Source organism: Triturus cristatus, chromosome 7, assembly GCF_964204655.1.
Source record: "Triturus cristatus chromosome 7, aTriCri1.1, whole genome shotgun sequence".
Lineage (NCBI taxonomy): Eukaryota > Metazoa > Chordata > Amphibia > Caudata > Salamandridae > Triturus > Triturus cristatus.
In genome coordinates, this window is record NC_140590.1 from 1,555,335,852 (window position 1) to 1,555,349,817 (window position 13,966).

The window sequence follows — 13,966 nt, forward strand, 5'->3', positions numbered from 1 at the left end:
TGTTCCTACCTCGTGGAAACTTAGACAGTAGGAATATACCGCCCTACTGCATATTAGTCAAAAAGCCAGTAAACTCTATCTTTTTTCACATTAAACCACAATTGGTGGGTGTGACATGTTTGCTTGTCCTTGCACCAAGATGGCCTCGAGTGATTGAGCACATTTCAAGAAACTAAACACAAACACAATCCAAAGACAATGACATGCATTGACCCACAACCATGTGCCTCAACATACAGACATTTGTCCCACCAGGGACCTTCAGATTCCAGCCATCCCTTAGCTGCCTCAGCTAGGGGTTCCTCTGTAGATTTCTGTCCAAGACAATTGTGTCTCCCCGTTAATTTAGGTGATCAATGTTCTAAGTTTGCCTCCATTCTCCTGTTGGAGGACACCATCCCTCCTCCATATGGTATGCAGAGTTAGTTGGCCATCGAAAGCTTGTCACAAACCTTGCTGTTTCCCAGAATTCCAGGGAAAATCAACGTTTTTCCACTGGTTGATACCAGGATGATAGAAAGTTAAAGCTCAACATCAGAGCAAGCGATTCACAATATGTGAGATGTGAGAGATTCAGTAGATTGGTATCTGGAAGATTGGTGGGAGAAGAACAGAGACTAGAGGGAAGGGTCACTGAAAGGGAAGATGGACGAGGTCAGGAACCAGGAAGGAAAAATCAATGGCAGAGTTCAAAGACCATGGAAGAAGGAATATAGGGCCATATTATCAAGGACCGGCGATAACATTATCACCGCTTTAGCGGCAGGAAACTGCAGCTAAAGCGGCTATAATGGGCTTGATAATATGCCCTTGTGAATTCCAATAGAAGCCCAGGTTCATAATGTTATCGCCGTTCCTTGATAATATGGCCCATAGTGAGGTGTTTGGGCAATGGAGTAGGGGAATAGGGTGATAGGCCATGATGAAATGGGTGAGGAAGATTGGTAATGGGCATGTGTTTGGTTAGTAACAACTTTCCCTTGCTTGACTTCCAGAGATGTACCAGTTCAGTATTGCAGAGTCCACACCCACTGGCGCACTCATCGGCAAGGTGAAAGCAGAAGACTCAGACCTTGGGGAGAACACGGACATGATGTACCAGATCCAGGAGGAGGAGGGAACCAACATGTTCAAAGTCACCACAGATAGCAACAGCCAGGAGGCAATCATCAGCATCCAGAAGGTATTCGGGAAGAAGTTATGCATATTGTGCACTTTTCAGTACACTCTTATAACAGACACTTAAACACAACCATATGCATAGAGAAGCAGTGCTTAATTTAAGCCGGTGGCAGCAGATGGGGACCACCAGCACTCATTTCCGGGTACCTGAGGTTAATATTACTCATCAGACTTTGACCTAGAGCAAAAGAGAGAAAGTCACAAAAGGAGGAAGTTAGAAGGAAAAGAAAGAGGGAAATAAGTGTGAACAAGGGAAAAAGCAAGGCTGCAAAAGAACCTGGTAGAGTGATCTAAAGTTGGAGGGAATGTATGGTGGTGGAAGAAAGATGGATTAAAGAGTACACAACCTTGGTATTCAACAATTCTGAAAGCAGTCTGTGCGGGCTGCAGGCTTCTGTGAAATACTATGAGCTTTGGCACTTATTATTTACCAAATTATAAACTGCAGAGAAGAGCACAGACGATGTGACACACATAATCTAACACAGGCGCATGCACACACAACTGCCTGAACATACTCTGTCGGATTACCCACTCACGCAAAAACGTAAGCAAATCCACATGCCCAATCAAATGCACACAGGGTCCAACATTTGTAGGCACACACACAAATACAACCACAAACACAATATGTTCACACAGCTCCAAAACACACACATCACCATATATGCACACCTATACACAATCTCAAATACAACCTGGTGCTTATACAACTGCCCAAATACCTCCATCATCTAATCACCAGCAAACCAGAACCACACACATACACACTCAGACACATGAACTCCAACACAACAACCTATATCCCTGCAGAAGCATAGTCCATAAAATGCACGCACCCAGACATAAAACAGTTGCCCAAATTAGTCCTTCATATGTACTCACCGATACTCATAAAGTCCACACACAAGTGCACACTCACACTCTATCACATGTAAAGGGCACAAAAACAACATAGATATGTTCGCACAACTAAGTCCAACTTACACATATAAACATTAAACAGACATCCACACAATAACCTTTTTTCACACAACTGCATAGGCACGCTACACATGTGATCCCAAACATGTATCCACGACGTTGTATTTAGAACTGGACAAATGTATTTAAATACATTGATACGCATATTGAAACACAAACTATGCCCCCGCAACTGCAGAGACACATTCCACCCTAACTGCACACAAACAAAACCACGTGCTCAGTCAAATTGCACAAACAGACTCCTCCATGTGTGTACACACACTTACTCTTAAACAAAAATTTGCATGCACAACTACAGGTACACTGACTTAAATACATTCACATAATCATTCAAATGAACAAACCTCCATCTTACATGCATACGCAAACACACACCAAAATAAACATAATTCATACATTTAACCCCTTTTGTGCTGATGCACATGCGCAGAAGGGGGTTATTTACTCCCTTTCAATGAAATGGTACTGTCTGAAGCACAGAACTTGGTAACTCTACAAGTTAGGGCCCCATTACAAGGGTTCCAGGACTACCACATTGATAGAATGCTGCCTATTACACGTTTGTTTCTAAGAAATGGGGAATAACATGTGAGACTTATTGCATCTATAGCACTTCCTGCGTTTTATTTCTCATTTGCAGGGTATTTGTCAGCCTGACTATTTTTTTCTGTTCTGAGCAGGTGAAATGTCTGGGTGAAAAATTCTGCAACACTTCCGGTTCAGTAATTACGGCCCTTTTGTTGAAAAATTCTGCATCACTTCCGGTTCAGTGATTACCGGCCTTTTGTATTGAGGTGCTTGGGGTATGAGCTGCAGTCAGCACTGCTTTAAATAACCAAGAGGCAACCACTTCTCCGTCGTTCTGAGTGGTGCAGTCTGCAGCTCATGTTCTCACTTGCATGGTTACAGATCTGGGGAACTCATTGTGGAGAAAACAAGTTTGTTGAAAACAAGCACACACAGCTCCGCCTGCACCTGTCTGCTGTTAGAGCGATAAGGATCCTTATGCTTACACAACTGCCCAAACACACTCGATCACGCCCACACACGACCATGAGCCTACACAAATACATACGCACACTCTATATCCTATCCAAACACAAAAGCACAGACGGGACACATACCCATACATATAATGTACATGCACTTCAATTCCATCACATGCTAACACAACTGGACACACTTCATCATGTGTATTCCTAAAGTCAAAAGCTGTACGGTGGTACCAGGTAGAGGTATTTTTACGCTCCCAAAGGATTGGCTATATATTTTAAAGCAAGTTTTTTCCAAGTTAGGAAGGGGAGGTCTTTTAAATAGTAAGTCTGTAAGTTTTGTTGTTTTTGTTGTAATGGAGCCTTTGGATTGCAATGATCTGTCGAACTATTTATCAAACATGCAACTAAATTCGAAAACACTTTAAAAATTGAATAATAATCTTCACTATTGCTCTGAAGTCATAAAGAGACCCTTTGGCTCCAGGGCAGGACTGGCCGTAGCGGGCACCGGGCAATTCCCTGGTGGGCCGCACGGGTGGGGGCCGGTTTTGGGCCCCAGGGGGCCGTTTTTGTTACAGGGCCGTTTTTGCAGCATGCCTGCAAAATCTGCCCTGTAACAAAATCGGCCGAAAACCGTCCCTGGCCTCGCATATTACATCACTCATCACATGTGCTATGACATCAGTTATGACGCCACTGATGAAATCTTAAATTACATCATTGATGACATTACTGATTACATCATCCAAGCTTCTTTTACACACATAGCTCTATGAATGGGAATAGCATTAGAGCTATGAAAGTAAGGGCAAAATAGCTCCGACAAATTTGAAGTTTAATTACTTCTATCATACATACAACCCTCATATGTAATGCAAGCTTGTGTTATGTGCTACACTGACCCTATACAATACACTTCATGGGTAGCTGAGTTCATGTTGACAATGAATCACATATGAAAGGGTAACCTATCTTTCACACAGTGTTCAATCTGTATACACCTGTTCAGGGAAAACCAAGTTCATCCAGATACTGAAGTTAGGTTACATAAGTAATGCCCTACTACGAGCAATCTTTACCTGTATCAAACCCCTGACAGTCACTGAACACTGGGAAAGCTGTGAATATAAGTAGAAAAGTGGGTACTGTTAACATTGTTTACTCTATGGAGAGAGTTTACTTTGTACCACACTGTCTGCAGACAGTGAAACTCTCATGAGAAAAACACAGAGTATGAAAAAGTATCTACTAAGAACAGTGTAAACTCTATACAGAACTTATCTAAAGAGCAACAATTCACTTAAAATACCCAATGTCTGAAGGTGCTAACGATCATACTACCTACAGCCTTACTACTGTGGTGAGCACTTTACAGATAGCGCATTTTCTGAAGCAAAACAAGCACATGTACATAGGACAGTTAACTGGTGCATACAGTCTTTCATGTTAAGTAGAAGCTGTCATGTTGAGACAATTATGTCTAATAACTGAAGGATGTTTACAGTATTTAGTATGTAGTATGTTAAATCTTTGCCCTGCTGGCAACTTTTTCTGCAGTACCAAAAAACTTGTGCGGAACATAATGAACACAAGTCATCAACTGTCACCTGTATACAGAATTGCTCTTCAGTACAAAGATTTATACTGTGTTCAATACCTCTACACAACTATGGTGCATTAGGAGCACATGTGTTTTGTAAACACTTATAAAAATTAGCTGGACACAGGTTGTACAAAATTAGTTAGAAAGGTTAAATGGTAGTTACCCACCACTATGTAAACTATAAAACAAACTAACACACATATTGCATGATGCCATTAGTGTTATCATCAATGATATCATTTTGGACATCATCAGTGATGTCATTGATAATGTCACAGAACATGTTGTAAGTGATGTAATATGTGACGTCATAATCAGGGCACGATGGAGGCACAAGTTATAGTTAGCTCTACTGACTATAACTGGTAAATTTCTGTGTTTTTTCAGTTCAAAATGTTAATGTTGGCACTGACATGTGTAACCTAACAATAACCTTACTTTAATCTTTGGTTTTTTTCAGTGAATATATATATATATATATATATATATATTATCTACTGGCGGTCGCCAGTAGATAGTTATAGTTAACCCTGGGCGCGACACTACGCTTCGCCCACGTAGTGTATGTAGCGCTGCCTGCTTCGCAGTTTTCGAAGTAGGCGAAGCAGGCAGCGCCTACGCACACGCGAGGGCGAAGCGTAGCTGCCTGCCGCCCACCACCCGCCTCCCGCCCGCCCTACTTTTAAAAGCTAAAATAAATTTGTAATAAAGCAAATTAAAGGCACTTACCTGACGTGCGGCGTCTCCCGGGGCTCCCTCTTCCTGGTTTTCAATTTTCCTGACAAATGCGCATGCGCGGACGCCCGCGCATGCGCATTTCTCGCAAGAAGCGCGTAGTGTGCGTAGATTCGGGCACACTACGTGCTGCTTCACGTAGCCCCACTACGCCCACTACGACCACCCTTAGTTATAGTTAGGACCGTGTTTCCATAGGAAATCCGCAACATTCTATTTGGAATAACTTTGGCGCCGGTTGACGAATCCTCACGAAATTTTCAAAATAGGCGGGGCGCTCCGCTCTGCTCCTACCCTGAAAGTCTCGGGGGGGATTCGTCAAGCGGGGGCTTAGAAAAAAGGGGGGTTCCAAAACACGTTTTCCCCATGCAATTTTCCATAGGGACCTTTAGTCCAAGGTACAGCCCGAACGGCTGAACAGAATTACTTGAAATTTGGCAGAGAGGTAGTCCTCAGCTCAGGGATGTGCCTTTTTCATATATGGAGTCGATCTGTCGAGTAGTTCCAAGGAAAATTGCAGTTAAAAGCACATACATATCTATAGCCGCGCACCGTGCGCGCACCGTGCGAGCACCCTAACGTGCGCGAGCGTAATTCTGATTGGTGGTTACATGTTAGTCAACGTTCGAATCGGTCGAAATCAGGAAGTGTCGGCCGCCATTTTGTTTGCTTTCAGTGCGAGAGTGAAAAAGGAAGGTGGCGAATGTGAAAAGGGGGCAGGGTAGAGAGTTCCTGACCCCTTAGCCTTTGTCAGGGGGTCCCTGAAGGACCCCGAAGGCAGAAAAAAACATTTCAATTTTTCTTTAAAAAAATCGGGGGGTGCGCGCACCGTGCGCGCACGTTGAAAAACCAAAAAAATAAAATTAAACATTTTTTTTTAATACGTAGTTTATTGTAAAATAAATATATACAAATTCACTGAAAAAAACCATAGGTTTCACACACGTTATAGTTAGGAATTAGCATTTAAAAAACCTTGCAAATTCACTTAAAAAACCATAGGTTTCACACATGTTATAGTTAGGTGGATATTTCACTCGTAAAAAACCAATGAAATTCCCCCGTTATAGTTAGTTCAGATAACTATAACTCGCGCGGCCGCCACTCTATTACAAGGATGATGTCATCAGTGATGTCATGAGTGATGCCACTGACCATGTCATGAGTGATGTAATATGTGACGTCATCAGCAGTGGATTGCGGTCGCGCGAGTTATAGTTATCTGAACTAACTATAACGGGGGAATTACATTGGTTTTGTACGAGTGAAATATCCACCTAACTATAACATGTGTGAAACCTATGGTTTTTTAAGTGAATATATATATATATATATATATATATATATATATATATATATATATATATATATATATATATATACGAGGCTAGACCCTAAGCCAAAGGTGTTTACAATTTTAAATTACCTTCTCAGTTCTAATCTTGCCACATTTATCTCTAAGATTTATGTTTTACAGAAATTCATTAAAATAACGATTATTTTCTCTTATCTAAATTGGCCCATTACTGGAGTGAGATCAAGCCTTCCGTTGCCTTTGTCAGTCCCAAAGGGTAATGGAGAGCGCTAGAGGTTTTCAGAGCCCCCTCTCACATTGTCCTCTAAATGAAGTTAAGCAAAGGACTGTACTACAGTCAAAATCTCTACTAGAATAACAACTTTGATTTTTCTGTGTGTGTTTTTTCTATATATTAATTTGCTTGTGACCTCCTGATATACTCATTATTGTGTGTTTCTGGGGAACGGCCACTAATTGGTGCCACACAGCTCATTATATGGTGCCACTGCAATATAAGTCTTCTCATGCTCTGGCTCCAGTAATGGGCCAATTTAGAGAAGAGAGAAGAAGCGCCCTTTTAATGATTTTAATGATTTTATGAAAATCATAAAGCTCAGAGGTAGATGGGGCAAGATTAGAAAGTCATTTAACAATCCTTGGCTTAGGTTTGAGACTCATGTATCTTTTGTGATTACTAAAATTATCACAAGATGAAAAGAAATACCACAATATATACATAAATATATATATTTATGTATATATTGTGGTATTTTATGTGTATGTATATATATATATATATATATTTTTTTTTTTTTACATACATATACACACATAACTATAACGTTACGTTAACCTTTGTTTTTTTCAATGGATTTCCGTGCTTTTTAACATAAGGTAATATTTTGTTACCATATGTAAAGCCTTCATTTTCTGGGGCTCATGGAGAGCTTGAATTAACGTTAAATTGGGAGTGCATCCATACAGGAAATATTATGTACTCCACTTCCCAGAAAGCAACGTAACTCATTCAGAGATGTCCAATTCTGGCATACGATAGCGCTTAAATTGAAAAGTGAAGACGGACATGCACTCCTGACTGCAGAGCCCCTGGAAGAAGAGGAACTCAAAACGAGTCGGGCTGTGGTCGAGCGCTCTATTTTACTGGGAAATGTAACTGCCTGTACCAATAATAAAGGCTTTTGGGGAAAATCTCACCTGCATCCGAGTGCGACTCTATTGTTGGACAAATCCTCACTGGAGCAGAATATATAAATATATATATACATATATATATATCTTGCTCCGTGGGGTGTCCAACAGTAGAGCAGCACTCGAAACCACAGACCGCTTTTTCCCCATAAAGCATTTATTGGTACGGGCAGTACACACAATCCAGTCCATTAAAAAGCAGCCGACCGCTGCCTGACGCGTTTCGAGATCAACTCTTCCTCAGAGGCAGTAGCGGTCGAAAGAAGGCATGGAGGACTGCAACTTCCTGTTATGCTAGATCGTGGGAACTGATTGGTCCGCTCTGGATGAGCAACACGTTGCAGTCTGGGATATGCAGTCCTCAATATATCCTCTGATGGATAGTCGGATAGGCAGGCAGGCAGGCAGGCAGGCAGGCAGGCAGGCAGGCAGACAGACAGACAGACAGACAGACAGACAGACAGACAGACAGACAGACAGACAGACAGACAGACAGACAGACAGATAGATAGACAGACAGACAGACAGACAGACAGACAGACAGACAGACAGACAGACAGACAGACAGACAGACAGACAGACAGACAGACAGATAGATAGATAGATAGATAGATAGATAGATAGATAGATAGATAGATAGATAGATAGATAGATAGATAGATAGATAGATAGATAGATAGATAGATAGATAGATAGATAAAATCATGGTACATAGATGTGGAGTACTACTAATATTTTTCCTCTAAAAGCAATATGAGCACTGCATATGAATGGAACAACCACCCAACGTCTTGAATACCTTGAACATTAAATTTGTTTCCGAACTTTAGTCAGCTCCTGTCTTTATATACATTATTACTTGAATTAATACTTTCTGAAATAGAGGCAGTCTGACAGATAAGGTTGGACTTGTGCAGGGAAAGGTATTAAGCTATCTTTGCTCCTTAAATCAATGGTTTGCAGAAAAGCAGCCAAAGCAGAAACAAATTCTGAGAATAGAACTGGATTTTCTTGCCCAGCTAGGTCATCTTCGTGGCTCTTTTGCAGACATGTCAGACTAATGAGAGAGATCATTTAAAGGTTAAAGCTGGCTCAGGCTCAACTGACCCTAGGCTGGTATAAACCTAAATATTCAGACACATTAGAGATTAACAAATAATTCATATTTGCACCTGGGAATAATAGCAGACGCATTTGTCAGGAAGGGAGCTGTGCTTTTGGTCCTGTAGGAAAAGTTCTCATCTCTTGTTCAGAACTCTACAAGGTTCTATTTTCACCTTGGAGAGTAGCTGGACTATGCATGCAATAGTTTCCAGGTGTTTTACTGTAGTTTATCTGAGAGTCCTCATTTGTTTGCCTTCAGCAGATATGGTTGGTTTCCTCTTTTAAGCCTGATTCATAAGACCATATCCACTTACCCTGAGTCCCATTTAATACTTTGGTCTTAACATTTTAATTTCAATGTTTCAGGGGTTTTTGTATTGTATCAAAGAGTGAGAGGGATCAACATTCAGACCATGGGATGTAAGGTGCATACATTTTCAAATGAAAAGTGTGTTACGTTTGTTGGGAAGATTGCCTGGGTAGAAAATGGAAAGATTACAAGGTCATGGGATCTCCAGGGAAAATTGTGTATCTGGAAGAAGTATGTTCTATCACAATTGTCCGCTACTTCTTCGACCCAACAAAAGTGTGGGATAGAAAATACATTGAATTAAGATCATCTGTCCATTAAACAGAGGCCCCTTACCTAAAGTTCATGCCATCGGAAGAGATAAGATAGGTAAGAGTATTTGAACAGAACAAATAAGTCCTCATTTAATAGTAAAGAAATGCAGTGCCCAGAGAAATCAGGTGGAAAGGGGGCACATTCCACCAATAAGCAAAAAAATTGAAGCAGCTTACAAGACCATGATTCATGTTTAGCACACCATCTTCATTTCTAATTGCCAGCTAAGAATGCAAGAGGCCATGTTAAAATGATATAAGAGAAATCTTTTGGTAAATGATGGCAAAGGCATTGTAAATAGTTGTAACTTATTTGATTGCACATTATCTATTTAGACTTTTATGAATCCGATGTATGGCCCAGCTTCATTGGATCCTGTTCACTTCTTTAGTGGACGTCCTGTGAGTTTGATGTCTCTACTTAACAAATATGCAAACATTTATATTGTGTAAGTTCTTGTGTCATCTTCGACCCAATTGTTTTTCAGCAGGCGTCTATACATTGAAACAGCTAGCGGACATTTATAAATTAGAACATCATTTCTGCTGGGAGTCACTTTCATCATTATTGTCTAGTATTTTAGGGACTGGTTTGATTTTTGATCTCTAGAACGAGAGATGTTTTGCAAACTATATTAAAAGAAGTAATTTAAGAAATCCAAATCCTATAGCCAACAAATTAGACTATGGGATTTGGAGGAAAAATAGTTTTCTAAAAGCTTATTAAAAATGTTAAATACTTTGCTTAGGGTGAATATGTTACTTCTTTTATTTCGAGCTAAGTTTCAGGCTGCCCATCTTACAATTGACAAAGCTCTGACCTTACTGCTTTTGGCAGAAGACACACACACAGCCAAGGAGCAACATTGGTATGTGTCTTGCACTGAGCATAGCATGGGTTTTGACAAGATCAGTCAGAGTCTATTTTGGCATGCGCTGGTCCACACAGAAACTGGTTACTATCGGTTCAATTATTTTGCTAAAATACATTCTAATATCTAAGTTAATGTATGTAGCAAGCAGGCTTTTTAAAAAAGTCCAAAAAGATAAGCACTGATAATGGGCTGAAGCAGGGGTGCCTAATGAACCACGTATTGGTTGATTTGTTAACAACAGAGCTAATTGAAGACAGCATTCTCCTTTGCTGCCAATTTAGATCCAAGGACTATCATTTATTAAGTGTATATCAAAGATGCAGCCCTAGTCGACAGGCTCTTATCTGTTTCCAGAATCTCTTTAATGCGCTAGGAGAAATTATTAAGACCAATAAGAATATAGTCAATGTCTTAAAAGTTCACTTGAAGTTTTCTGCAAGGCTAAAGCAAAACGTAAGAGGTAACGTGTCAAGATTCCTTTTTGCTATGTCTTTTCGATGTTCTTATTTGGGGATCGATTTTACTGTCACTCTAAATTGGAGAGTATAGTGAAGCCTCTTCCACAGATCACAGAGACAGCAAACATGCAGCAAAAGTACAAAACAAATCCAATTATGCAAAGAAAGCAAATAAAAACTTGAGAAGAGCATGCAAGATAACTAGTTTTATACTGGTCTGACTCAACCTTCAGTAAGCAAGGCACTGATTGCTTGACCAAGCTACCTTTATAGAAATGGAATTACAGTTTTCCATTCCAGACCAAATACCCAGCACCCTGCTCTGTAAGGAACACATGCAGCTTCGCCTTATGTGCTGCAAAGTAGTCTCTTTAACTTGAAGGATCTGGAAACAAAGCTAGACAATTCCTTGGAGCAGAAGCCTAGAGTTTATATTGGTCCATAGCAAGATTTGCCATCCAGATGCATCTCTGAGGATCACTGCCTGCAAGGTGATAGTCTAACCCGGATGTACCAAGGGAGCAAACCAATAAAGCAGTTGCACTACTTAAAGTATAGGACCTTCAGAGCAGAGGTCGAAGAGCATTAAAAACAATATGGGATCTGCAATCTGACTGCTACGCGGGTGGGGTCAATGACTGGGGGCGGGATCAAATGCATGGCAACAGAACAAAGTTTTCTGCAACTATTTGGTTGGTCTTTCACTTTCAGGCAAATGCATATAGAATAAGAGATACACACCTTAATGGAAAAAAAGTTGAACTACTAAGTAGGAAATGCACTATTTTACATTATGAAACCTCTGCTGGTTAATGCAATCACTGCGGATGTCTGTGTGTAATCAGACAGCCATAGAATTGAATCTTAGTTGGTGAAGTTGGAATAGTTACTTAGCACTATGAGATCCTGGTCTGCGACAGAAAGAACTTAAAATATGTAAGCCATCATTTTAAACTTGCTCTACTTAGTCTGAGATAGGCTGCAGAAAAATGAGGGAAATGATTTAGGATTAAAATGAAAAATGCTTTCAAAATATAGATTTTAGTAATATGCAATCAGACTGTACCTAGTGCAAACATTTTTTATGTGTCCATTAAAAACAGGCACTCCATAACTCTGCTGCTAACACACTTACACAGCCTTTAAAAAGAATAAATCTATGTCCCATGAAGCCCAAGTGATTCAATCAATCACAGCCGATACAGGCTTCCAAGTAACCTTTACATTTGCAAATTAACCGATTGCACACGTTTACATTTCTATCAGGGAGCAAGCATCCTTGTTACAAGGGTTGTTTTTTATTTAGCTGTCTATCCCTCCCTTGGCTCACGGTACATGAGACCTCATCCCTTTCCCTTTAATTCAAGACATCTCAGCTGTCAGAATGTAACACTTCTGGGATAGTTGTCTTTTTACAAAAATGAGGGGAATTGTCGTTGCTAAATTTAAAAGCGTCTGGGCAGTTATTCCCAGAGATTTCGCCCGCTTCGACCTCTGTTTCAGACACAAAGTGGTGCACACAGTCAAGCATATAAAGACAAATACATGATACTGAGCACCTTTGCAGTTATCAAACCCCACTTCTGATATCTGAATGACATAATCATGCACAGTCTTGAGGTTTCTCATCAGATAAACTATAGACAAAAACATTAGCATTTTTGTTTAGAGAAAAATAAACTAGAGAAAGACTAAAAACAAGGCGATGAATGATGGTAATGAAAGCATTTGCATATGAACATTTGGAAGTAACGAAATGTTGGTGTCTGTGAAGTTTGTTTCTATTTTACTTGGTTTTGGTTTTTCTAACTAGAGAACAGACCCTGCTCTGAAACAGTATACACACACATATATATATATTCAGTGAAAAAACCATAGGTTTCACACACGTTATAGTTAGGAATTAGCATTTAAAAAACCTTAGAAATTCAGTGAAAAAACCATAGGTTTCACACATGTTATAGTTAGCTGGACATTTTACTCGTAAAAAACCAATGAAATTCCCCCGTTATAGTTAGTTCAGCTAACTATAACTCGCGCGCCCGCAATGCACTGCTGATGACGTCACATATTACATCACTCATGACATGGTCAGTGACATCACTCATGACATCACTGATGACATCTCAAATGACATCACTGATGACCTCACTGATGACATCATCCAGTGAATGTGTGTTTTTCTGAAAATTAAATATGTTTTATATATGTATATCTCAAGGTCGATGGAAGAATAAATGGGTATATTACTGTCTAAATGGATGATTTCTTTTTGAAAAATTGATTGTGTAACTGACTGATTAAGTGTATCATAGTGAATACATGGCTTAGTGAGTAATGTTTAAATATGATAAATATCTGTATCATTTTTTCACTTTGTGTATAAGTGGCTGCATGGGTTGGTGAGTAGCTACATGGGTGTCTATATAGGTTATTAGTTGGTTTTTTGAGTATCAGTATGAGTGTCTGCATGGTTTGGTGGGGGGTATTACGTAGTGCATAGGTGCATGAATGAGTGACTCACTGTTTGTATGTGTTGAACAGAGCATGTGTGCAGGACTGCATGGGTGGATGTGTGTGTGTATGGGTGTGTTAGTGAGTGAATGACTGTCTCAATAGTGTCTTTATGAGTAACTACATATGTTTAAAACTAGTATATGTGACTATTGGTTTATATATGTGAGTATATGTGAGAGTGAGAGATTGAAAGAGTTCCTGTATGAATAAGTATGTATTTCTATAAGTGATTGTTTAAAAGACTAAGTATGTGTAAGTTTCCGTAGAAGTAAGTGTGGTGGTGTGTGTATAACTGTATATGCAAGTAAATGTATGTTTGATTCTTTATTAGCATGAGTGACTATGTGTGTGAGTAGCTCTATGGATGAGTGGCATTGTGT

General features: G+C 39.9%; 1 protein-coding gene across 1 annotated transcript in view; it reads left to right on the forward strand.

Moving 5' to 3' along the window:
* Positions 1-13,966, forward strand: part of CDH22 (cadherin 22) — a 1,590,820-nt gene that overhangs the window by 1,186,833 nt on the left and 390,021 nt on the right. The window contains exon 6 of the mRNA XM_085619354.1: positions 996-1,183. Within this exon, the coding sequence (XP_085475480.1) occupies positions 996-1,183 (188 nt within the window). The remainder of the gene's footprint in view (positions 1-995; positions 1,184-13,966) is intronic.